General features: G+C 42.3%; 1 protein-coding gene across 2 annotated transcripts in view; it reads right to left on the bottom strand.

Moving 5' to 3' along the window:
* The window catches only part of URB1 (URB1 ribosome biogenesis homolog), a gene marked incomplete at its 5' end in the record, with an annotated part of 56,301 nt that extends 37,205 nt beyond the window's left edge, over positions 1-19,096 (bottom strand). For both annotated transcript variants that reach the window (XM_082304068.1, XM_082304069.1), the window contains 13 exons: positions 145-267; positions 2,830-2,980; positions 3,617-3,790; positions 4,185-4,322; positions 5,609-5,804; positions 6,955-7,085; positions 8,883-9,008; positions 10,950-11,035; positions 12,611-12,707; positions 14,853-14,985; positions 17,076-17,227; positions 18,513-18,652; positions 18,967-19,096. In XM_082304068.1, the coding sequence (XP_082160194.1) occupies positions 145-267; positions 2,830-2,980; positions 3,617-3,790; positions 4,185-4,322; positions 5,609-5,804; positions 6,955-7,085; positions 8,883-9,008; positions 10,950-11,035; positions 12,611-12,707; positions 14,853-14,985; positions 17,076-17,227; positions 18,513-18,652; positions 18,967-19,096 (1,777 nt within the window). The remainder of the gene's footprint in view (positions 1-144; positions 268-2,829; positions 2,981-3,616; positions 3,791-4,184; positions 4,323-5,608; positions 5,805-6,954; positions 7,086-8,882; positions 9,009-10,949; positions 11,036-12,610; positions 12,708-14,852; positions 14,986-17,075; positions 17,228-18,512; positions 18,653-18,966) is intronic.
* Between the last annotated feature and the right edge of the window lie 8,585 nt (positions 19,097-27,681).

The raw sequence follows: 27,681 nt of genomic DNA, 5'->3' as shown, positions 1-27,681 counted from the left end.
CAACACAATGAAGAAACTAAATGGGTTACTTGTAGAAAACAGTTCTTTCTCTATCTACACAGAAGAGCAAACATTCCCTTCTGCTGTGGACTTTGTAAATAGCCAGAGAAAGCAATGAAGGTAACAGAAAAACCCATCACATACCTTTTAGCAGCTTGCTAAAATCAAAGTTGCTCCGTGCTACCAAGTGGGGCACAACCTTCTGATAAAGGCATATGACCTGAAGCAGTGCAGCTTTCAGAAACAGTGTCTCAGCATCATCTGAACCTAAACAAAGTGTTTACATAATTAGTTTCTCCATCCTTCATACCAAGAGAGCACAGTGTAGCACCTATGTAACTGAACATGAGAATTATTAACTATATTTCCAATAGACTTGCCTATGAAATGATTGGTTATCTTCCTCACTAACAAGAAGAAACAGAAAAAAACATGGAATCCCCAGTTTCCTTCCCCAGCATTCCTGTGTGAATACTTTTAAAACTAAATCAGCTTATTCAGTGCTTAAATTGGCAGTTGCCATTTCTAATTTGATTCTAAAGTGCTCACACATATAAAAGACAACCTCAACATTTTAACACTCACTAAAAGAATCCCGTCAGTCCCACTGCTATTCAATTTAAGGCTGAACAACAGAAAAAAAGTGAAGGAAAGGATATGGTCACGCTGCTGGTTTCTGGGGACACTACTTTTACCTAATGCCCGATAGGTTTGACTGGGGAAGTGCAGGAGACAGTACACTAATTTATCACTAATTTATTACTTTAGTTAAAGGTTTCTTTCTTTCCCTTCCCTCTTTCAAAATAATACTTTCTCAATGTGACCTCTTGGCAAGAGGAAGACAACAAATATCTGTATGAGAGAAACACCAACCCCAGCTAAGGCAGTCATTTACTTCTTAAGAAAAGCTATTTCAGCAGCTAAATATTCTTTTAGTTTACAACATGAGGACACATAAAAACTACTTGTTATCCAGTCACTAATGAAAGGAAGCAAAACAAATAAAGGGCAGCCAAAACTTTTTTTTAACACCTACTTTTTTCCTGTTAACTGGGTCTCCCTCAGGGAGCTATGAAGAACTGGATGGATGCCATGCATAAACTTTGTCTTTGGTTGCCTGAGTCTCAACTCCCATTAAAAAAAGAATTCTCTAGTGGCCACAGTGCAAATAAAGCCGTAAAAGGTGAGCTGAAAGTAAGTGATACAGTATTATCACCCTTGTATGCAGAGAAACTACAGCTACAGTACTTTAGAGATTAGCTGCTCCATCGGTTTCAGCAGGCACTCAACCAATGAAGAGCCTTGGAGTGTCAGCACTGGCAACTATTTTGCTGCCCAAAGCCACACACAGAAGGACATACACTGAAAAAGTCTCTGCTCCAGGAAGTCTCACTGTGGAACATGCCCTGTGAAGGGCATGAAACTGGCTGTAGATTTATCTTCAGTCTATAAGTAAAACATTGCAGGCTGCTAGCCAAGGTACAGTGAGTACTAAAACTTCCAGTTCCCTGCAATGGGACTATGAAAGCAAGTCCTTCAGGAGGGACACTGGTTTTGAGAGAGGACAACTAAAGCCTTCACTCCAACCCTCTTGCCCTCTTCCAACACTTGCATGTTTCTAATCCTGTGCTACAGCAACACAAGCATTTGTGTAGCCACAGTAACTAACTGCTTCAAAAAAATGATCTCATGGTAAAATAACTTGGCAAAACCAAAATCCCTCAAAAAAGTATTTTTCAGGCATATCAGTTTCCCTGCCTGTTTTATTGTGTGGCTGCAAAATACTCCTACTAGCATAAAAGGGTCGAGGACAGGAGGGTTAAGTTCAACAAGGGGAATTGCAGAGTCCTGCACCAGAGCAGAAACAACCCCACGCACCAGTAATGCTGGGGGCCGCCCAGCTGGAAAACAGCTTGGCAGAAAAGGACCTCGGGGTCCTGGTGGACACCAAGTTGAGCATGAGCCAGCGATGTGCCCTTGCTGCAGAGAAGGCTACCGGTGTCCTGGGCTGCATCAGGCAAAGCACTGCCAACAGGTCAACGGAGGGGATCCTTCCCCTCTCCTCAGCACTGGTGAGGCCACACCTGGAGCGCTGTGTCCAGTTCTGGGCTCCCCAGTACAAGAGAGGCATGGACATGCTGGAGCGAGTCCAATAAAAGGCCACAAAGATCATGAAGGGACTGGAGCATCTCTCCTATGAGGAAAGGCTGGGAGAGCTGGGATTGTTCAGCCTGGAGAAGAGAAGGCTCAGGGAGATCTTATCCATGTGTATAAATACCCGCAGGGAGGGTGCAAAGAGGACGGACCCAGGCTCTTTTCAGTGGTGCCCAGCGGCAGGATCAGAGGCAATGGGCACAAACTGAAACACAGGATGTTCCCTCTGGACATCAGGAAACACTTTTTCACTGTGAGGGTGGCTGAGCACTGGCACAGGTTGCCCAGAGAGGCTGTTGGAGTCTCCATCCTTGGAAATATACAAAAGCTGTCTGGACATGGTCCTGGGCAACCAGATTTAGACAGGGGGGTTGCACAAGATGACCTCCAGAGGTCCCTTCCAACCTCAACCATTCTGTGATTCTGTGACAGCAGAAAAACAAACTGCTTAACCTCCTAGTAGCAATGGCAGCCTATTTCTAAAACTGTGTTCTTAGGCAATTCTGACGCTGGTCAGAATTAAACTGCCCAAAGAACCAAACAAAGCAAAGATGAATAGTAAATGCACAAGTGACATCGGGACTCTGCTGAAGTTACCTACCTTACATGGGATAAGGATTTCAGAACACCCATTCACACACATAAAGAAGGGGTAACTCCACCTGCTTTGCCTACCATGCTGTTCTGCAGCCTCTACCGTCTCTGTCATTGCCTTCACAGTGGAGATATCACTTTCCTTTTTCTCCTCTTGGCCATCATGGTGTTCTCTCCCTTGCTTCAGAAGGGACTGCCAGACAGCCACTATATTGTTCATGTCTGGTAAAAGCTAGAAGCAAAAAGAGTAAATTGCAATAGCTCCCCTGCATGAGATAAAGCTACTGTGATAAAAATATTCACAACGAACAACACGAGGACTTGCTGTTCTTCACAAAGGTTGGAACTGATCTTGTATGCAATCGGAAAAAGATCTGAAATCAAGTAGTGTACTGTCACTTCTGTAGAACATAAATACTGGAAAAAACCACTTTATTGAAAAAGTTTCCTGTGAAAAATTTACATTTGGTTCTTCATCTTCATGGTATATTTTCAACCCAAGTGCTACCTTGTCTAGTAACTTCTAACTCCAGATTAACTCGGCTGGCTACAAATTACTTGAACCAGGAGGAGAATTTGCTTCTGATCCTGCTCTTGGAATTAATTTGCAGCACAATAGCTGCCAATGTTATAAATTTGTCTCACAACAAAATTCTATTTGCATTTCCATCAGCCAGCTTTGTTAGGAAATTAGTCTACTACCACACCAGTTATTAACACCTTTTAACCCATGGCCTTCCCCTCCCGCTGCTCAAAGTTACTATCTTCTGGCTCCCAGGCCGCAACCACTGGGGGAGAAAGTGCAGAGGAGTAGTTATCTACTGCAAAATGACTCATGTTATGCCCCAGTTTTCTTCTTATTTTGTACCTTGCTGATGGCTTCTCTGTATAGCTGTACGAACTCCTGCATCATTGACAGTGTGTAGATTTCTGACTTTTGCCAAGTTTCTTCATTCAAACAGTACTCAATATTCTTCAAGGCTCTTCTCAGAACCATTGATACAAGTGACAGTATGCTGTGCTTCACTACTGTGCTGGGTAACTAAAAGAAGGAAGTTGAATTAATGACATTTCACTGCTTCCTCTTACACTTTGCACATAATCTGTACTCTGAATATATGTTAAAGTTTGTTAATGAATTAATTATTTCCTAAACCTTGGCTTGCAGGAAAGAATCTGTGGGTTTTCAGATTCCCAGCCTAAACCACTAGTGAGCATTGGCAGAGTTGGTGCTTGTGAATGGCTCTTGGAAGCAGTATCAATGGGTTCTAATTCATTTTCCAGTGCTTCCCCAAGCCAGCTTTATGCTGGGACAGAGAATATAAAACATATGTAATTAACCAACTTCAGAAACTTCTTGGATGATCACACACTTAAATCAAACAGTATTAACAAGGACAGAAAAAATCCACTGAAATACTATAGACTGCTCTTACATTTAGTCCTTGGGTGAACATTATTTTATTGCACACTGCAGGGACTGTTGTTACCATCACCATAGAAAGCAACCTGGGAAGAGGAATAAACTCTGAAGTCTTAAAAGAATTGGAAATCTCTGGTTGAGCCTCATAGATCTGAAATAAAAATAACAATTTAATCAACATTGATATAGCCCTGGAGATAACAGCTTCTTCTGGGGAACATTTTACAGAAAGGCTTTGACTTGTCAAAAGTAATGACAGCACTAAATATCAATTTTTATGCAGAAATGCTACAGAGCATCCCCCAGACTCCAACTAAATGGAACATCTGTACGTGACCTGCACCCCTGCTAAAGACCACCCCTTTTCAACAGACTACAGATCCTACTTGCCCATTTTAAGCTAAAGCAGAATCAGAGGAACACTCAGAAAGGACAAAAGGTTTTCCTAGCTGAGCTTCGATATTGCTGCATCTCAAAACACATACCATCAATGGGATGTTTCCCACTGCTTCTTATGCCAATTCCTTCTTTCCCAGTTTAGTTGAATGTTTATACAGCCCCCTGCTCTGAGCATGGCTTTTTACCAAGTGACCTTCCAACTCACTCTATGCCTACACTTTTTAAAGCAGCTGTGGCTCTGAGCCATGGCTTATTTTCCTCAGCACCCACAGAAAACAGGATGCCATTTCCCCCCCCTCCATTTACCATCTTCGACGTTTAACAGCATCCTGCTGCTTCTTTCCTAACATACGTAGTAATTGATGGTGTTATTTCAGAAGCATTAAGTCCTTCCTGTTAAGTTCACTTAAACCTCAGTCACCTAACTTCCCCACTGCTGGACTGGTTTGTTTTTAAAATCATTATTTATGAAATATTGTGCCTGTCTGCTTTTTAGTGATTTCAATAAACTCTAAAGCACTGTGCATTTACAGCTGCGAACACAACACATCTTCAGACATGTGAGTTTCCTCTGATACAGAACAGCTGCTTCTGAAACAAAAACAAAAAACCCACTCCCTGATCCTCAGCTCAGTTCCTCTGAAATCAATGAAATCTTGTTCCTGGTCACTAGGAAGACTTCAGCTAAGATCATGAATTCAGAGTTAGTTTATACCTAACACGGCCACGCCACAGGCTGTCTGGGCTCTGTACTGCACAGTACCCAAATTGTAACAAATTTTGCAAAGGGATGGCATTATAATATCTACCTGTAATAAAAGCAATCAAAGGCAGGCTTACCAATCTACTACCAAGTTCCTTTACGTGGTAACTTTTCTGTAGGTCAGGAATGTTTGACTTTACCATCTTTCCTATTACAATTTTGTGTAATTCTGCACTACTGTTTAACAAAAAATACTTCCATTTTTAGAGGGAAAAAAAGAGTCTTGGAATTGCAAATTTCTATGGAGAGGTGGTGTGCATCATTCATACTCTTACCTTTTTGAGTAACTTCATATTGTCCATCCAAGCTGACTTCAGTCTAGGAACAAAGGAATACTGGGTCTCCTTGAAGTATCTATTCAATAAATCTGGGCATACTTTAAGAATATTCACCATGAGATCAGCAACCATTTCATCTTCTGTTGCAGTTTTTAAACCAAGCAGAAAGCGCAGAAGCACCACATTTCCTCCCCTATGGAAGACAAAAAAAATACTTTAAAAAAGAAATGCCTCTTTTGATACTTTATACGTGATGCTAACTCTGCAACTCCTCTAACTGTTGCTGGGGTAAATTCAAGGCAAGACCTCTCACACTGCTGGCATAATTTCTGAGTTTATACTCAGAAGTAAGAACTGAATTTACCTCCAGGTTTTCTGCATGACAAAGAGTAATTACTTTTAATTAAACCCACAATGTTTCAGAAATATTCTAACCAAACTTCACAAAGCTAAAAATGTAGAATTAAAACTTAATATTAAACTTGGAAGTATTTTCTGTGGTCTTTCAGTCCTCCTTTTTAAGTTTACTTCTGTATGTCCCTAAACAAAGTGAGAATACTGCACATACCAAATGAATACCAGCTAAGATTTTGCTCAAAGCAAGAAAAAACCTGCTATAGCACCACTCAGTATTAGTACCCACTACTACAGTTTAGTACCTTCTTTGCCCAGCTAATGTGATGAAGCATAAACTCACCCTATGAGAACCCCTCCATGGAATTACAAAAGTCTCAATTATTTTCTCTATCAATTATAATCTTAGCGCACACATATTTTAACTAAACGGAAACAGTAGGGCAAATAGGTGCTTTCAGATTAGGTGTTGCAGGTCAAATTCTGGCACTACTGAAATCAATGTTGACATTTTGCCAAAATCCGGGATAAACCACGTCTGGTTCCACAAAATGTTAATTAGACTAGATATTTTACTACCATCTGGTTTACACTGCAGCTCCGATGCTTTAACGCCACCTCAAAAAAAAAAAAAAAATCTATAGTCCAAACTCACACCTTACAATAAGAGACTTGTTATCTAATTATTCACGGAGATGGCTCAGAGAAACACGACCATTGTCTAAGCCCCTATGAATAGGGTAGAGCACTCTCTACTCTAGTACATGGAGGTATAAGGAGATCCAACGCTTTGATCTTGGGAAGTTAAAAACAAAACCAACAAAAAAACCCAACATATTTATTTTTTCTGCCACAGAAGAAAAAGAGAGGGAAGCAGAATTCAGTGAAGTTACTGGCAAAGGCCTGCAAGGGCAGACAAGATAACGAGTGAGGTCTCTGTTGTTCCTAGCACAGAGTACATATACAATCTCAGCTGTCTGGTGACTTACTTGCCAGAAGTTCCAAGACTTGGATCATAGAATGTTATGCCATGTTTCAGAGAGCAGCAGAGGTCCATTAAGAAATTATGAACTAGTTCCCGTACCATCATCTTTCCCACCTCTTCAGAACCTTGAGTCACCTATAAAAATCAAAAAAGAGTAAAAACGGCATATGATTTTTGGGATCACAGAAGAAAATCTACATCAATTTCACTCTTCTCTAAATTTTATGAAGCTCCGTTTATACAGAAATGCTAAAAGATAGTTTGGCTTTTGTTCAGATTAACAAGAGAGATTTCAGTTTCTGTATTAAACACATGAAAGAAAAAAATATTGTAATATTTAAAGGAAAGCAAACCAAACTTAGGTACATATGTACTATCTGCAGGGCATTACTGACTTAGGGCTTTTTGCTAAGAAGGCAGACAGAAGAAGGTAGAGGAAAATCAAACTAAAGAAAAGTAGTGATATAAAACTTAAATTGGGCAAGGCCACGCCAGGACTTTGAAGTCAAGGATCTAATATTTAATCTGAAATAACCAACTTTCAACCTTACAGGCCAGGTTCACTATGAGGAAGTTCAGAAAGACCAAAAAAATCACTGAAGCCTTCAGCATAAAGCACGTGAAACAAGCACGTGTATGTTTTTTGGGCCAATTTGGCAGAAGACCGAACAACTTTAATACAGGGCAAGAAAGATGGATAGCTAACAATGCACTGAATATGCCAACACTCCAGGGAAAGGAGGTGGGGCATCAGTGTCATTGGTCACCATACAAAAATGGAAGAAATGACCAAACATCCATGTCAAGCAAAAAGAAAAAAAAAAGTGAACCCAGATTCCATTAACCTTTCACATTCAGCACAGCTCAAGATCCCTACGAATAAGAAGCCTCTTGACAATTGCGGTTAGGAAATCACAAGCCATATGACTCACAAGGACTGCATAGAATTGTAAGAATTTAAAATTACTCAAAACTGAAATGCGTGTTTATGAATAGGATCATAAATTTGCATAGCTCCAAGCAGACACCTACTAGAAACAGATCTCCTCCAAAAGGTGTTTACAATATTATCAGGATTGGAATGGCATAGGTATAAACATCCAGTAGAGAAAGTATAAGAAGGCAGTTGTTCAGTGTTAGAAGTTTTGAAGAAAAATGGTTGGGCTTCTAAAGATCAAGTGTTAATCAACACAAAGGTGAAAAGTCTGCAGCCAAACCCCAGTGGAAGCATAGAAGTCCTTCCACTGCTTTGCATTGGGCCTACAGCCACACCTTAGATATTCCCACAGTGAAAGCGGGGGAAAAAAGAGATTACTTGTTTAAGAAAAACAAAAAAGCAAAAACATACCCTATTTATGAGAAGATGACAAAGCATCTGCAGTACTAACACACACCCACCAGCTGCGGCCCTGATCCTTGCCTCATCTATGACTTTAGGAATGCAATTTTATCGACCAGTGGAATCAATAACAGCTCAGCCCTCAGACACCCTTCCAACCTCTCGGATGATGCAAGCTGAAAAGGCTGGCAACCACCTTAGGAGTTTAGGTTTCATATCAGAATAGCATGTAGGATGGGAACGAGCCATGTGGTAAGAACATTGCTTCTGATATCGTCTCCTATAGAGACACAAATGTGTCCAGGCAATGGAATACAGTACTCGCACCCAAAAGCCCCAGTTCTCCCTGGTTCACAGATCTGCACTGCAGTTTTGGCAATCAGAGAGGGGAAACGAACCCTCTTCCTCAAGTGGTGAGAAGCGGCAAAAGTCAGGGTTTCTCTTTAAGTGAGTCTCGGCAAACCCCTCTTCTTGAGCTTCCAGTTACTTTAACCTTGATGAGCTATTTCAAAACCTGTGGGCTGCAAGAGGGGGGAAAAAAAAAAAAAAGGCAGGACAAGGACTAGGAGTTACAAAGAAGTGAGTTACCAGACCTTTAAATCCCCAGGGCTGACATCAGTAATCCCATTCCACCGGTAAAGTGAAGCTATGTGAATCAACACTTCTGCAGTAAAAAAGCGCACCTTCTGGGTTTTGGTGATATTTTTATTTTGAACCACCTGAAAACAATGAGAAAAACAAACACATAAAGAACTCTTCTATTTATTGGAACTTATCACAAAATAACAGCAGATTACTAACACACTTGATTCTTCTAGTACACACAGAGCTCACTCTCCTCACTACAGCAGACCAAAGGTTCTGCCTGTCCTGTTAACACTTCTTTCACACACTCCTGCTCCCATCTTGATATGGGTGAAGCCACAGGACTCTACACCAACTTCTGCAAACACTGGACATGCTGAACAGGATAAACTTTCAAGTTCCACTAAAGAGCACAGAACGTATTTAGAGTAGTACAGCCACAGACTAGGATCATGGAAACTTGCTGGTAGAGATGGTAGAACCTGCTACAAATAAAGTTTGAATGAAAGGGAAAACACAGTAGAGAAAGTTCTCAAACGTTCTCCTACTGCGTTCTCATGTCCTCATTTTTTAAATTCTCATTTTCCTTGCTAAACTGAAGGAGTCATACAGTGTGTTAGGTTTCATCAATAACATAACAGTACGTGATGTACGATTCCCACATGGGAAAAGCTTCATTTAGAAAACAAAGTTTCAAGGAGGTTTATTTTACATTTAAATGCTAGCTTTTTTTCTTCTTCCTCTTCCAAGGTTATTGCAATAGAAAAATGAAAGAATATTTTTGGTTTTAAATTACCAGTTGTGAAAAGCCTGAGTCTGAGGCAAGCTCTTATGGTTACACTCTACATGTGAAACTATTTTTCTTCATTCTCTCAATTGGTCATACAATAGCTTGTGCAACATTGCTACAGTAATTCAAAACGGAGATCAAAAAATCATAGACAGTGGAACTAAAAACATTTTTTAAAACATTTTTATAGAAATAAAATCTCTGGCGCAGTTGCTGTACCCACAGCAGCAATAAGCTGGTGCATCACAGTGAAAGACGCACAGCCATGCTCAGAAGCTAAGAAATAACAGAGAAGTCAAGACTAAACCAACCCTCACACCTTTCAGCAATTCCTACTTTCAAGTTTTCTGTCTCAACCCTGCTATGTCACAGGGTTACTTCTGTCTGCTATGAAAGAATCAGAAAAAACAACTTCAAAGCGGAGCAGATTTACCTCTCTAACAGTACTTTCTGATAGCAGGTGGAATGCACCCTTTCTCCTTCACAAAAACTTCTCTGCTCTTGGGAAGACAATTTTATGATAAGACTTCCCTTTTCCTCTACCCCACCAAGAAATACCTTTGACTGAATTAATCTCCTGCAGCGGAAACCTTGCCACCCTAACAGTAACCAAGTCCAAAGACCAGCTAACCAGGACCACAGGATGTGGCATCAATGGAGCCCTGCCACGACTGGTTGGGGAACAGTACAACACACTCTTCAACTTCAACCAGATAGCTCCTCGAAACCCACTTCATGTCACAGTCCCCATTCTAAAAACACAAAAAATCCTTTTTCTCCTGGAAAGAAGATTGTACATCATTACCCAGTTCAGAGCTAACAAACCTAGTAAAATCTAGCTGATCTCCCCAGTTCGGCATGAGACACATTCATTGACAGACCAATCTTACTGTCACTGGAAGCACCAAAAAGACTCCGGTTCTTTTGACCTTCAGGCTGGGCACTGATGCAATTGCAACCCGTGAAACAATCAGAATCTGTTGGACACCACACACTAAAGATGAGCTGAAACTAGCATCCAAGTACAAGCTATGCAAGGACCTCCTTTAAAAGAGGGCATTGGACAAGCATAACAAGCTGCAGTCCTGAAACAGTAATACAGCCAAGCTATCAACCTCCAACAAATATTATCAGTAATGGGCACACTGACAAACTTTCAGCAGCAACAGTACAGTGTCAACATCTTAGAAAGCTGTACATTTTATGAGAAATTACTGCAAAACTGTTTCCATCAGCAAAGAAAACACAAAACAAGAGGCAATGCAGTTTCAAGGGTATATCATACCTTAGTTCTCAGTGTGGAAAGTAGAAGATTGACAGTAGAAACTTTGTCTTCCTTTATTTCGGAACGAACAATATCTGGAATGAAATCTAAGAAGACATTTCAAAGGTTAAGTGAAAATGTGAAAGCTATTTTCATACTAAAATGCTTCAGGGAATTCATACCCATTTTCCTTCAATGTCGTATTATTCGCCTTGCTGTTATATTTAAGGATGAACCAAAGGCTGCAATCAGAGCTCAGAAGGATGATGTGTCTGTACCTACAGTGCTGAACAAGTGATGCTGCCAAACCTACTCTCATCGTAACTAGCTAATTTGCCAACTTGGTTATTAACACTTATTGCAACAGCATCTGTCAACTTCAAATATATGTCAGGCCCCGATGTGCTACGCAGTATTTAAACTTGAGTAAATGCCTATCCTTTCTGTTGAAGGACTCACAATTGCTTCACTGAGTGATTCTCAAATGTTTGGAGGTTACATCTCCAACAACACGCATCATCTTTTGGCTGACCTTTGCATCCCAAAGTTAGAGAACTTCAGTTTACAGAGAACTTCAGTGTCTTACAGGGGAATGAAAGCCAGCTGTGCTGGCTGGGTCTAGGTGTGCACTGCCATTCCCTGTCCTGAAAGAACTGAACAACTGTGGGCAATTAAATGAAATCAGCAGCCACCAGGGTAATGCGAACAACAGGTAAATGATTCTGGCCTGTTCTCACTCCCTCAGCACAGAAGAAACTAATTGCTGCCAGCTAATGGCTTTTTTTTTTTTTTTTTAAGAGTATTACTAGATACCTTCTGAATTCTTTCGTAACCTTATCAAGGGTCGCAATTCACACCTTGAGAAGCATCAGCAGTAGATTTCAAATCACTAAAGTCAACAGCAGTTTTACATTATCTTCAGCACATAAGGGATCAAGATTTAATTTTCTGGATCCTCCTCTTTGTCAGTTCAGTTTGACCCCCTTCTCTAAGAGACATGGGTGTAACATACTCCTGGACTGCACTCCCATGGAATGCCTCCATAAAGGATGCAAAGGACATTACACTGGTCTCCTGAATCACTGACGGTCTAACTGAGTACACAACAGTCGTCCTGCATGAGGACAGACAGGAAACTAAAGTACGCGCAGTCTAATGCTTTTTACAAAAAATTTTAATGCAACACCATTGGAATAATCTCCCCAGGGAAGTGGTGGATTCCCCAATATTGGACTCTTTTAAGATTCGGCTGGACAGGGCGCTGGGCCATCTTGTCCAGACCATGCTTTTGCCAAGAAAGGTTGGACCAGATGATCCTTGAGGTCCCTTCCAACCTGTATTCTATGATATCCACTATTACTGTGTTATGAGCAAGGCTGGAGGCTGTGAAGTTCTTTTTTGCTTATTGAATCTATGGCCTCAAAGTTATATTACATTTACCTTTTTTTACATCTGTCTCACCAAGGGCTTCCTGTTTTTGCAGATAGCAAACATTATTCTCAAGCAGAAGAGGCTCTCACTAGAATACCAAAGAAGCTTAAAGCTCTTCAGGTAACACAAAAATATGTATTTTGTATCTCATTAGTGTTGTTTAGCTGGTTTACATTTTTAATTAGCTCATACTTATTATAACCTATAGAAGATTCTGCCTTAAAAAAAAAATGCAAGCAATTGTGAAATACCTTTTAATTCTAGCACCTGTGTCAAGATTGCATTGTCACCAGCAATTAAAAAGGAGAGAGCAAACTGAATATAGGCCATACGGACATCAGGTCTCCCCTAAAAAAGATAAAAAGCACTGTTAGCATACAGATCGTATAAAACAGCAAAATTAATACTGCAACAATTGACTATAAGTACTATACACAGGTAAATTAAACAACTTCTATAAACATGTTGAACATAGCCATACACATACATTTATAGGCAATACATCCACAGTATATTCATTTGAAAAACTTCTTGCATAAACACATCACAGTCTGTTAAAGTTAACATCAAAAAGGATGGTGTCCTAGTTCACGTATTTTTCAATTCTCAATATACGAGATAGGCCATAAATAAAAAAAAAAAGGAAACGTTAACAGTAGTTTCAAGCCAAACCCTGTACACACATCACTGAACTCCTCACTTCTGCACCATTGGTACACTGGTCAATTCACGAAAACACTCAAGAATGGTAATGACAGTAATGCTGCTGCGATTTCTTACTATACAGGCTTCCAGAGCAGTGCCAGTCTTGGGGACTCCTGCTGCTCGTTGCCATCTTTGAGCTGCAGTGCATTACACACATCCCTCAGCTATCACAGCTGCTCATGGACCTACCCAGGTCACCCAACTGAGACCAGCTAGAAAAAAAGCTCTTAAAAAAGGGGCTAATATGTTATGAAACTACAAATTCAGGCACAGCAGAAGTCATGAAAGCTTTGCCTGGAAAAGGATCATAGGATAAGAACATGATTTATAATTTTTTTGAAACTTACTGTGCAAAATCAAGTTGCATGTAAAAATGCCTGAAAGACACTGACTAGGCTAAACATAAAGCAGAAGTGACTCATGAAAGGCTTGAAAGAAGAAATAAAGAAAAAGAAATAAGATTTTGCTCTAAGCTTTGGGCTTGATATTTTTGTATTAAAAATTCACCTCTGATAGCCAGTTGTGACATAATAATTTCACTGAAAGCTGAGCAAGAGTAAGATCTTCAATCTGTTTTTAGAAACTTTTTTCCTTGTACCTTACTTGCATATCCAATAAGCTTGTGGTCAAAAGACTACAGCCAAGCATTGAAATTTAAGAGGTGGAGGTACTCCTGAAGGACTTCTCCAGTAAGGTCAAAACCCATGAAATCTGACATTCCCAAAATTGTTTATATATAAAGCAATCAAGTAGAAGGCAAAAAAACAAACTCACACCTTTCTCCCTGAAACGACTTTTTACAGTCTCATTTGTCACCACAGCTGGCACAAACCCAACACAAACATAGACATTTATTCTGCAAGTCATCTTTAAAAACTAGAAACAATGTATCAGTGTTGAAAATAACATTGGATTTATTATACACTTATATTTGGAATGAAATATAAATATTCTCGTCCTACAACACTGGTTCAGGTCAACCCTGATTATTTTTAGCAAACAGAGGAGAAACAAGAAATAAAGTTCCTTTTGGAAAAAGAGGACTGAGTTTTTCTACTCACTCGCATAGCCTCCTTAAGGATTTCTGCCAAGAGTTTTTTTAAAACTCCTGGTTATATTTTCAAATGCAATTACTCTGACTGCACTAGTCCTGGGCAAAATCCTCTCTCCATTTCTACAACTGCAAAACCTCCATCTATTTCAGTGGGACCAAACTGCAATCCACACATTGGAAAAAAAACTGAGCTCTTCCCAAACACATCACTGAATAGTTTTCAGAAGTTTACCATCACTTCCACTCCATTTTAGACATTAAAAGGGTAGCCCACAGAAACTATACGTTTATATTTCACCTCAGCTTATTAGAAATAGATGAGGCACTTCGATGTTTTGCAGTAAATTCTACAAAGCAGTGTAAAAACAAGGTTATCCTGAGGAGTTCTGCACCCTGACAAGATGAAAAAGGCCAGCACAGGATGGAAAATGAAGCAAGCTATACCTCAAGGGTGCAGGCCAGCTCTCCCACTATCGCAGATACTCAGAAACATCTGCTGGGGATTTCCTATATAAATAGATGGGAAGCTCTTGCCCTATAGATCAGTTCTGCTGCCAATTAGAAACAATCAAGAAGCATTTCAGCCTGACACAGGACAGGAAGGAAGAGGTAAGTTCTTGCAGACAAAAATATGGCAAAGAGATTTTGGCAACAGCTTAGTTTTAAATACTTGGCAGAAGAAAACTGATGGAGCCATGGTGTAGCATTTCATGGCACACAGCAGCTTAATTTACCTTCTTACATCTTTTTTTCAATAATCCAGGCAGAAACTTGTTATTGAAATCAAAATGGCTATACACATCCCTTGCTGAATCCGGCCCCTGAGCCACCATTGCTGACAAGAGGGTAAGGCACACTCGGCTCATCCTAAAACGAAAGGCAGAGGAGAACCTGCAGGTTATTTCCAGGATGACAGTTATACAAACAACCAAATCAAGAGATTAGAATTTAAAGAAAGACCTTTTTCCTGTAAAAGAAATTATCCCACTCCACCTCCAACATGTACCCAAGCCTTCAGGAGTTTGAGGCATGAAGCAGTTCTGAGTCAGTCCCAACATGAGCAACCAAGATAGCCATTAGGAAAGTATCCCCGGTCACGCAAAGCTCTCGCTGCAGTTGATGGCAGCTTTGACTGAATATGTAACCAACCATTTTAATGACCGTTACAATACAGATTTAGGCCAAACACACATTATTCTGCTGTTCACAAAGAGCTTTGATCTTCTGTGTGAACAGCTTATTTCCACAAGTGTATTTCTTGGACAGAGCCCCCAGTTCTGCAAACACTTATGTGCTTTCCTGCCACAAGCAGGTCCATAGGAGTTAAACACACACACAGCGTAGGCCAAAGCATGACTGCATTATTTGTGTTTTAGCTGAATGACAGAGGTTTTTTTTCAGTATAAGTATGAAGCACGGTCTTCTCATGAACTAAATCCAAAGACCTACACTCAGTTTTGATTCTTGCTCACTGACCACTGGGAAAATTTGCCTGAGAAAATAGAAGCGAAGTTAAAACAACCAAAACCATTATTTTAGGCAGTGATAATGGCAATTGGGATGGAGGGGAGAGGGAAGAAGGGAAAAAGGAATACCTATTTATATTCTTCCCAAAAATGAAGCTGTAATGAGAGGCTGGATATTTGCTTTATAAAGTAGGATAAAAGGAAGAAAGTGCCAAAAATTAAGAACTCCTAAATTCACGGGAGTTTGCCATTTATTTCAATGGGAACATGGCAGGGCCATTGGGTACAAGTCTGCAGACCTCCACCACCTGAACAGCCACTGCCCATTAAGGGTTTTGGAATCTGTCCATCATGTTTCATTCATGGACAATCTGTAAGAAAGCCATATGACTAAAGCAGAGATCCCATCTAGACATACCACCAGTATAAAACCCCTCTGCATATCAAAGAGGTAGCACAGAAAATTCAGAGCATATACCACCAGAATACCATCAGAAATCCGCAGCCTCCTCCACGCAGGCCCTAGAAGGATTTCTCCAAAAGCTGTAAACTTTAAATGCTTAATAAGAAGTGCAGATCTTGCATCATTTCAAAATTTATTTTACAATATACCTATCCACTCGTATTTGGGATTCCACATACATTTAAAATGCTTGTTGCAATAAAATCAACCGAGTGGTGCAGGAAGCACGGTTGCGTCCATGAACTGGAAAGCAGAAAATGCTTTTCTAATTCGGGACTATCCAAAGACTGAAAGACAAGTCATTGGCCTTGGACAAGTCATTTGCAGTCTCTATTTTTTTTCTCTCCCTTCCTCTTCCTCCCAGGTTTGTATTAAAATTTCTCTGGCACTTGGAACTTCTCTCACCCTGTGTCCACAGAGCATGAGAAACTGTTGTTTAGACTGGACTAGATAACACATGAGTGCTTAAATCAGCTTAAAATGGCCTTGGATTTAAGAGACAGGAAAAGTTACAGAGGAAAAGCCTGTCTGAAAGAAAAAAATCCTATTACAAACATGGAAATCTGACTAGAAATAATCCAGGGAAATAAAACACTCAAGAGCAGCTCTTCTTGCCATCACGAGATAGACTGTTCAGCCTCTGTGAACTACAAGAAAGCCTGTTCCTCCCTGTTCCATGCAGTACTTTTCACTTCACAAAGCAAGTAGCATTAGAACAACAGAACTCAAGATACCATCCACTTTACCTCTCACTAGGACGGGCACAAGCGATGAAAACTACAGCCTCAGGAAAGTATCGTATAGCATTAGATTGTGGATTATATCAGAGCTTCCACCTTGCAAAGACTTCCACGTGCAATTATTTTATGAAATGTGGAACAGTATCATTAAATAAAGGTGGATTATCAGCAATAAGTCAAGCTGAACTTTGCAACGTCTTGTACACACGTGCAAGACCCAGAGAGCCCCTCGGGATCAATTCAGAGCCACGGAGAGAGATTCTCCGCAACAGTACGGAGAAGGCTTACCTGTGATTTTCAGAATACAAAGCAGCATAGACCAATCTCATGTAGGAATGAATCAACTTTTTGACTATGTTCATTCCCACAACAGAAAAATGGGAGAGGTCACTGGCTGTCCTCAGTAAAATGGCTTCTAGAGCTTGGAAGATTAATAGCATCTGTAAGATATAGAAATATGTTAAGATCTGCCAATATGAGGTATGGCTTGAAATTATTAGCTGAGCAAACAGTAACAAACACTATTAAAAAAAGCATAACCCCACCACAAGAGGAAAACTTCCACATATGAAGGCGAAGTTAACTTCTGAATTCTCCCCCAATGCTTCCTCTACTAAAGGATTAGTTCTGAGAGTGTGAATTTTCAAGGAAGCCCCTATACAGATACTATACGAAAGACTAGAAAACCACAGGAGGTCAGCCAACTCCTTTTTTTTCAGTTGCTAAACTCATGAAATTCAGTAGTAGAGAGGGACAACCTCTGCTGGAAGCCCAAGCCAACATGCTGACTGAAGGTCTCTACAATTCTGGACAAATAAACTGAATGTAAAAAGGGTCCTCCCTCATACATAAATCCAGACCTACATGCATGACTTATCTGCCCGGGCACAACAGCCGCTTCTGGGGATGCAAACACCAACTGCAGTGCAAATCTCAGCACAGGCTGATGGATCTTGAAGGCCCTTTCTGCAGTTGGAGGCCAAGGCCTAGGGCTAACGAACTAACGTTTTAAGAGACAACTGCTAGTAAGTGCACAATGAAACATGCTGGAGAAAACCATCTGAGCTGCTCCAGTCTTGCAGTTAACTCCTGGATGAATTCAGAGTCCACCCAGCACTGGGGCTGTATTCATGACAAGTATTAGCCTCTACTGGTAAAAGGATCTTGAAGAAAGCATGTCATTGAACATGACACGGGTCATCATTACACAGACAAAAAATGATAACCTAAGGCAAAGACCAACAAGTAGAGGTTAAAAAGAACACTATCCAATTTTATGTTGTAAGCAGATTTAAGTTAATAATGCTGCCACATTATAATGTGGCCACATTATAATGCTGCCACTGGGAGATGCCCAGTTACCTAAAATCAATTACTTCCACTGGACTTCTTCTGTTTGTTTGTTCGCTTAACTGCTTCTGTTGACCACCTTATTTCAAAAATGGTCTTTTCATAACATTTCAAGAACCCTAACAGCTTAATTTTGGCAGGACTACTGGTTGTGCGCACCATGAAATCCAGTAACATCTCTGCACTGAAAAGGACATTCCCCACTTGATAAGTGCTTCTGCCACTGCGACTTCCAGAAAAAAAAAACAAACCAACCAAAACGGACACCAAATTATCAGAGTTATTTATGCTGCAAAGCGCTTCTTGGGCAGTTGCTCTCCCAGGTGGGATGCACGGTGCCAGGCACCAAACTATCAACGCCCACAGACAACTTACTTCACTTTCAGGCTTCCTTTCTCCGTCCAAAAGTTTGAATATTTCAGCACACTCCATGGAAATTTTTACGTATCCCTCCACGACATCATATACGTCAGGTGACGGCAGCGTCTTAGCGACGGAGACGAAGGTCTCCAGACCTGCAATGCCAGAGTTTCACCCGGGGAGCCAAGGCCCCGCCTGTGACAGGCCACCGGCCGCCCCCCGCCGCCCGGGCACGCCGGCGCTGCCGCCCGGCATCGGCATCGTCGCCATCCCCACGACGCCGCTCTGGGGACAGGGGACGTCTCCGGGCTCCCCGGGGAGCCGCTCCAGCCCCTGCCGCGCCAGCGAGCGCGCCTTTCCCTCACGGCCTCACCGCACCGCCCCGCCGAGCACGGGCAGAGCCCAGCAGCCCCGGCACGCCGGCCGGCCGGCCACCCCCCGCCCGGCCCGGCCCGGCCCGGCCGCTCACCCTTCCCGGCGGTGGCGGCGTCCCGCAGCAGCGCCTTGAAGCGGGCGCCGTTGAACTCCTCCTCCTCGCGGCAGGCTCGCTTGGCCGCCGGCGGGCCGGCGCCGGGCACGCCGCGCCGCTTCACCGCCATGGCGCTGCCGCCGCCTGCGAGGGCCGCCCCGGAAGCGCCCGTAGCGGCGGCGCCGCGCCCCGGCAGGAAGCGGCGGTCGCCCCCTCCCCGCCGCCAGCCAGCGGGGAGCGGGGCCGGGCCCGGGCCGTCAGCGCTCCCCGCCGTGAGGAGCCGAGGCCCGGCCGCAGCGTGCCAGGGCAGCCTTGCCAGCCCCCGCCCGCCCCGGGCCCGTCTCTCTCTCCGTGCGATTTCCCGGCCTTGCTGCTCCTCCCGCCTCCCCCCCAGCTGCCTTGCGGCTGGTACAGAGCCCTCTCCCCGGCAGCGCTGCCCCCAGGGCTCCCCTTCACGCCGGGACCCGTCCCTGTCACACGTTCAAGTTCCTTCCTTGCCCAAAACTGCCCTGTGCGGCCGCTGCTGCATGGCAGCCGCCCTCCCAGCAAAGGCCCTCCGTACCTGTGCGTGCACAGAGCGTAAACTGCCCTTTGCGTGATGTAAGTATGCGTTTGGTTGTCAGCGCAATCGGTGCCCAGGTTGGCAAAAAGCGTTAAAAATCGTTATCACACCTTTTTTTTCCCTGCCATTTCTCTCTCGGGGTGGTTTGGTCGCCTCATTTGAAGCGCAGCCACGCAGTCCTGACTGGTACCACGGAGGGGTGAAGGCTTCTGGGGTAGGGGGACTTCAACACCAGATCTTCGGCACCCTGCAACAGCCTCTCATCTGTCGCTGCTCGCAAGGCCCAGCAGGTTTTTGCCTCCGCTGGCATCAGAGTTTCACAGGACTGCAGTCCCACGCAGCGCTGAACTGAGGAGACCCAAGCTTTGGCGTGGAAGGGGAAAGCACAGGGTGCCAGGAAGCAGGGAGAGGAGAGAACTCCTTCAGATACCAGGGAAAAGGTAAAATGGTTGTCGTTTGCAAAAGCAACAGTCATAAACTGATTTCCAATTCACAGGCCATGTTTCCATTACATTTTCAAACCTGTCTGGTTAAAATACCTTATATAAACACTAACAATTACAAACAAATAATGAGGCACTACACAAGGGTACTGGTTGCCTGTCAGCCTGTGAAACACATCACTCAAGGTATCCAAATATATTGTTCTCTAGACTTAAACTGAAAACAGAGGGTTTGCTTTCAGCAAGAGTTATTCCAGGAGAAGCACAGCAATAAGGAGGAATGGAAAATCTTGTTGCAATAAACTGTTAAATATGAAACACCAACAGTTGAAACAGTAGTGGAAGATAAAGGAGATGATTGTTATATTATGTCAGTAAGAGAAAATTAAAATCAAGTTAGACATCTATACAAAATGGATTCTTTTTCCTATTTACAAGTAATAAATAAAAGCAATATTAATATTTTCATGTTTTTCCTGACATGAGTTTTTGTTAAAACTGTTTTTCTTAACAAAATACTGTTAAAAAAAAGTGATCCAGAAGAGGGCAACATTAACAGCCATTCTAGGATTTAGGATGGACAAATGCTTTAATGTTGATGGAAGATGCTGTGATATTTTGAGAGGAGATGGTGGAGTAAAATAAAAGAAGGTGAAGTTAGAAGGCACAAAAGGGTAAAATAAAAGGAGTACATGAGACTGGGAAAACAGGAAATGTGAAAATATGAATTGCTAGACACTAGGTACAAGGGCTTTTTTAAAGTAACTTAGAAGAACAAGGCTAAAAAGCATCTTAATCCTGCTAGTTATATCATACTCCAAACTCTGCTAATCACTTGTGATATTTCCAGAAATACTTAACTTTAACTCAGTAGATTTCAACTGTTTTTCTGCTTGTTTTGATAGCAGTTTCATTTGGAATTTGCCATAATATAGCAAATTCTACGCAAAGGCGCAATTCAATTCTGCCATAAAATTCTGTTCAGTTCTTCCACAAGACATTGTTGATGGGTTGCTCTGGATGATAGGAATCCTCTGTTTCAACCCTACAGTTTTCTTGAAAATTAATTGAAGATATGCAGATATACAAATGCATTTGCAATTCCAGAAATTGGGGGGCACATAATATGGAAAGCAAATAACATTCTCAACAGGGAGTTGTTTTGGTTTTGAGGGGATGAAAAGGAAGGCTAGAGCTAGTAGAACTGAAAAATATTTATGTAACACAGCTTTTAAAAGGCTCAAAGCACCCATACTGATACCTTCCAGGTAAAAGCCATAGTTGTCAGACTTACTAGCCTGAGCACTATCATCACACCATATTTCATAGAATACCTAGTATAAAAATATTACTGCAAAATGCTAGTGAAAATTATTTGAATTTCAACCTCAAATGCAATCATTTTCTTCCCTCACTGCCTGAGTAGCTGTCATAGGCTTTAATGAGGATGGTGAGGAAGACTGTTAGTTTCACTTCAAGCCAGGTTACTTCCATGTTCTTGCCGCAGTGTACTTTGAAGCCTATGTCCTTTTCTTTCTCTATTATATCTATGACAATTTTCCTCCCCCAAGTCTGTTTTTTGGCCAGCTCCATTCATGGAGGCCCAATCAAAGAATGAGACATCAAGCTCAGGCAAAGTTTATCTGCTCTGTTGTGGCTCCATGTTTAACAGATGTAAGCAGTGAATGAGTCAACTATTAATTTCTGAGCTGCCCAGTTTTCAGTAAATTGAAATATACTTCTGTGATTCTTGCCAGATGAACAAATAATCATATCCAAGATACACATTGCCCCTTTGGCATTTGCTAGTCTGAAAAATAATTCTCAGTCCCTCTCACGGACCTTAGCTCTTGCCCTTATTCAACGAACAGTTCCAGATAAAAAAGTAATCGAGCCAAGTGACCCTTTCCCGCATCAGCCATAGTCTGACCTCTGAAGCCTTTACTGGCTTGAACAGTATCTAGAGCAACAAGCCCCAGCCCTGCAGTCCTGCCTAATTTGCCTTTGCCTCACAAACTTGAACATTATTACTAGCTCGAGGATCCTCACTCATGCAATCCCGAAGACAAAATCTGTTTTGGCAGGTTAGGCCAGTTCTTACCCAATAGCTTCATCAAGGTCCATCTTCTGGTTTCACCCGTAAACTCTCCTGTCCCGCTCACCCAGCCCCTGTCTCTGGCCTTTAGCTGTAGCTCAGCAATGCTTGCTACGCCTTAAGTCTGTTGATACAAACTTGTATCATTTCCTAACCATGCCCTGGTGACCCTTGCTAAGCTCAGCCTGATCTCCTGGTCTGCAATCTCACACTACAGATGAGCGACTATCCTTATGAGTAGGGCTGCTGATAGACCCATACCTAAACAGAGCTATGCAGCCCATGCTAATCCCGGATCAGAGTTAAGCTTTAAAACTGCTGATGTTTGGTTTAGCGGACCCCTGCCAGTTACAGTACCGCTGCACCACTACTGCTCTCAGTATGGCATCACTTAATGGCCACATATGATCTGTGAACCCTGACTCCACGCTAATTTTGTTCCAGAGCATGTAAGAAATGCAGTAGTTTCTTATCATGAATTTTTCATTTGATGTATAAATTAATTATAGAAAGCATTCAGAGGGACTGAATGTCATCTAAAATCATATCTTTAAAACTGTTGTTCTCAATGTTCTTTCATGGTTTACAGAATTATTTCATAGAAAAGTTTCCTTCAGTTTTTCCCAAAATGTCAAGTTCCTGCGTGACATACAGCTGTCTATCAGACCTTTCCGCTCTCCAGCCTTTGACCCCTGAGGCATGGGATCACAGAGGGAGAGAGGGTGGATGATGCCAAGAGACGGGCTAAGTGTCAGGACGACTTCCTCAACACAGCCTCGCAAGAAGGGGATATTCCCAACGCAGCCCAACACCATCACTTCATCCTCACCACATGTCTGAATGGCCTGCGCCCCATACGCCCACCACCCTCGCTCTGATCAGCCCGGTGCCAGCTCACACACTTGGAGATACAGACATTGCAAAGCTTGAAGTCCAGAAATTTAGAAACAAGGGGTCTGGGTGATGCACAAGAATGGTGTATGGACTCAGGAGCTGAGTGGGCAGGCTGGGCTGAGGCAATAACCCTAGTGAAACTGCCCTGCAATGCCAGTGCCTCTCTGGCATAAGCAATTACAGCAATTTAGTAAAACCACAACTTTTTTTTGCTCTTGAGGCTGAAAAACAAAATGACCCCTCCTCCTCCTCCTCCTCCTCCAGTCTCTTAGTTATTTCAGCTGGAGCAGCACTTTTCTGAATAGCTAAAGGAGTACATTTTAAAACCTGACTAATGACAGTTTATCTTCCCTACCATTACACTAGAGCCCTATCGATATCAAAGGACCTAACTCGCCTGCGGCGTCAGCAGTACGAACGTGCATTAGCACCAGGGTTTTGAGCCAGGGCACGGTATGAGTCGGGAGTCAGGCTGCTTGCCCAGACGCTGAAGATGGATGGAAAGATCAGAAAAGAAGGAAAGAGGACAGTAGAGCAGGAAGGTCAGTGAGCAGGCTGGGATGAGCTAGAGGAGGTATAAGATGAAAGCAGCTATGGGTATCTACTTGCGATAAACTGAATAAAGCCTTTAGTTCAATGTACAGAACAGGACCTTTGACACTACGGGATAGTTACATCCAGAGAGGGAAAAAGGGTATCTTCCATGCATACTGAAATCCTTCCCACCTTCTACACATGGAATAATCTTCAACCATCATCGAGCCTGAGTTAGTTTAACCACTAAGGCATCTCTTCAGAATTTACCATGATGGAACCCTTACAGTCCTGAGAGGAAAAGCGAACACTTAGAAACAATGCAGTATTATTTTCAAATTTTGTTATTTGCTTCTAATTTTGGGGTGCTCAGGTTGAATTAGTGTAAGGTCTGGATCGCAAAACTGTTAACTCTCACTGTTTAGATATTGATACGGGCTACTCTTTTCTGAAACACTACCAGTTTTGCATGCCTTTGCATACCTAACTTCAGAGACCTTGAGGCCTGATTTTCCAAGGCGCTTGAAAAAGCCACCAACTTTTCAGTGCTTTGACATTGATTCTGTGGCTTTAAAAAGCTGCTCTCTTGAGTTTCAAGTAAACAAAATCATTAGTTATTTTGGAAAATCTTAGCCTAAATACATATTAAAGGAGAAACAGCGACAACAACCTGCCTGCCAAAAGGCAGACTCATAAACCCATAATAAGGCACTTTGACAAGTAAACAGGCTGATTTCCAAGACTGTGGTCCACCCAGCAGCTCTGTCCTAATGTCCTTCCTAAACTGAGAGGCAAGACGCATAGTCTCTTCCAGTCCGTCTTTGAAGAGTCATGTCAGGAAGTGACCCAGGATGACTTATGTGCTTTAAGAGGGCAAGGACAACAAAGCCAGGACCTTTTTCTTCGTGCATTTGCTCTTTCTCCACCTTAGGTCTTTTTTTTTTTTTTCTTGTTTCCAGCAGTAAGCTGTGTGAGATGGGGCATGCCTCTTGCTTCATGTCTATACAAGTGCCCAGGTGTACTGCTAGAGAAAATAATCTGTATACAGGAGGGATGCCAGTAAGACTGGCAGCATTCAGGAGGATGAGGAGCGGTGACCTTTCTGCTGCATGCAATGAGGAAGTTGGAAGGAGATTTCATCCAGATGGAATGAAACATGAGGAGATTGGTTTTACAAACTTCATATGTTACCTCTTACTGCTTTTTTGTGAAGTTGTCAGGGTCTCTATGATGTTCTGATTAGTTCGGCCTAGAGCTGATTATGCAGGAAGCAGCTTATGACCACAAAACTCAAAACTTGTTGGCTAACTTTGCTCTCTCTGAGGTCAGTCCAAAAAAACAGGCAGAAAATAGCAAATATTTCCCCTCCTTCTGAACCTGCTGGGTGAAGTACTGTGCTCTGTATTCATTCAAACTTCTGCTTCCATGCGTGAGAATGTTTCCTAACTACGGCTTGCAGAATTGGTCCTCTCAAGTTCAAATTACCGCACACTTGAAGATCTTGTTAGAACTTAAGATCTGTAGCACCCCGTGAGAACTTACAGCATCCAAAACACATTTAGAATTGAAAAAACACAAGAGAGGCTTCTCTACCACTATCTTCATTCTCGTATCCATAGAAATAGGGCTTGAATCGGGAAAAATGTGCTATGTTATTTTAAATAATCGCCATATAGTGATTACTGTAAAGCATGTGCTTTGTTTTAACCGGTCTGACACTCATTTCCATAGAAACAGGGAGAGGATAGCAGCCCACTTGTTTGAACTGTCTTGTAGATTTCATCTGTTTCAGAATGCAGGAATATAAAGCATTTAAAAATGTGGGAAAAGTCTGGAGTTTTATACTTCTATTTTTTTTTTACCCCAAAAAGCCAAAGAGAACATTAGTGAACTTCTTGGAAACTTTATTCCGGGAGAAGAGAACGAAAATGACATATATCAGTTCCCAATAAATTTATTGGGGAGAAAAGAGGAAGAAAAAGCAGTAGGAGGTATCGTGGGGAGACGTGTGTTTATATATATGTGAAAAAGTATTTCTGAGATTATATATTTCTGATAATTTTTGTTACTATGCTATATATCTTGTGATTTTTTTTTTTTACTAATAGAAAATTTTAGGCCGTCTAACTCAGCTGTCTTCTATTATTTCACATTGTTTGTTTATTTCCTAACTGACAGCACTAATTTTATTTGAATTTCCATACACTAAGCCATGATATAAGTTTCAAATTGGCAGTTTGGCTGAAGTTCAGAGAAAAATGAATAATATGGAGCAAAAAAGAAATGAAGAGCTCAGGTTTTGCCTTTGCTCTTGCAACACTTCAATGCAACAACACAGTTCCTGCATTTCTGACAGTGTGAAATATTTTCTTTTCTCCCCAAGTTCAAAAGAGAGAAACTGTTTGAAGCAGACATGATATCTAGCCTGGATTCTAACTTACAGGCTTTCATTTTTTCTTTGGGGAAAAAATGGATCTCACTCCTGTTGATCATAAGGAAAGGCCAAGGCTGAGAGATCCTGTAATGCTACATGCTGAACGTGTCTGGATTAGTTATATTGTCTTCCAACTGCTGAGCACTGCCAGCTTGTAGAAACTGCTTTCAAGGCTACGGCAAAGAAACACATTCTGCACATAGGGATAAATACTACTTTCTGCCTGCCTACCTTTGTGTTTTACACGGCTGTCTCTAACTATTTAAGCACTACCTGTAGACAGGAATAGGGGAATAGCAGGGATTACCAAAAACATTACAGATTTTAGATTAATGTTGAATAGCAAAGTAGCCCCCATTCGGGGGGGGGGGGGGGGGCGGGGGGGAGAAAAAAAATTGTCAGTGCCATTTTACTGAGAGCACGTGTTCAATTCCTGTTGGCTGCGAAGTCCGTAAGTTGCTCTCCCCCATAGGAGGGCTTGCCTAAAAGGCAGATACCTACACATTGGAGCACCCAGCTGCCTCTTGTGTTGTTATTCAACCCTCACTGCCTCACCTCCCTGGAGGTTACCTACAACATTTTGAACCTCTCCCAGTTCAGTCATTCCACTTGAAAACTGCCTTTGCCTTTGGGTTATACCTGCACAGTGCCAAAAGATACCAGGCTCATTCCCGCACCACGGAATGGTCTTTTTCTTACAGCACCACGGGGCTAGAGAAGGCAATGTTATCTCATCGGAAAGAGAAGATTCACAAGTTCTCATTAGGCAAACAGCCCCGCAGGATCTTCTGATTCAAAGCCTTTCAAGCATGAGTACAGGATATTTCTCAGTGATTTTGACATTTTATATATTCTTCTGCATTGATTGTGTACTTGTCACATACCCATTGTCTGCTCAGAGTCACACACAGCAGACTGAGTTGACCTCCCTGACATCTACGTGCCAGGGATTAGTGAGCACTTCAGAGAGGAGGAGGTGACACACTCCCTGTTAGGGCCATAGCAGGTGGCCTGAGCATGAGATCTCTCTCCGTTGGCTCTATAGGGAGTGAGGGTCTGGCATCCTGAAGCCATAGATCCTCCGACTGCACTCACTCGAAGTTATGGAAGACATGTAGTTATGGTAGACAGGGCAAGTACAAAGTTAGGGTAGACAAGTAAGTTCACTGTAGTCATCTAGACACCTTTCTAGAAGATCCGAGTATGGCTCCCAAATGCTTTCTTTTACGGAGGGATAAAAATCTGTTGTACTTATAACATTTCCCTGGCATTCGTTTCTGCCTTTGGTGGAACTGACCTGTGCCAGCAAGTGCGGGAAGTGTCCGATTAAATAAGCAGGTATGGCAAGATCAAGGAAAAAAGGAGAGGAGTAGGCCAGAGACTCCCACAAGTCTCCCTCCAGTACCACAGTCGGAAGGCACAGGGTAACTGGTTCAGTTCACAGGCAAACACTGTCCTTATCCGAAGCAGCCAGAAGGAAGAGCTTCACACACCTGGCAGAGCTACTGTTCTCCCTTCCCACCCGTGTTTGCAGTTGCAGATGCTTCAGAGCTATTCCATTTTATCCTGTTACTTCGGCATCTTTGATCCCATTTATCTGAGTTCAGTAAAACTTGAGGGAACGTCCCTGACCTCAGGCAGGTCCGTGTGAAACCTGGTTTGCTCTTATCTGCCCAAGACTAAGGAAACATGACTATAACGTATGTGTTGTCCAGTTGTTTTTCTGTGTGTGAGGGGGGAGAGGGTGAGGAAA

Source organism: Platalea leucorodia, assembly GCF_965183815.1.
Source record: "Platalea leucorodia genome assembly, chromosome: 2".
In the NCBI taxonomy this organism is placed as follows: domain Eukaryota; kingdom Metazoa; phylum Chordata; class Aves; order Pelecaniformes; family Threskiornithidae; genus Platalea; species Platalea leucorodia.
Note: the sequence above shows the minus strand (reverse complement) of the source record. Positions and strands in the feature narration are given on the sequence as shown.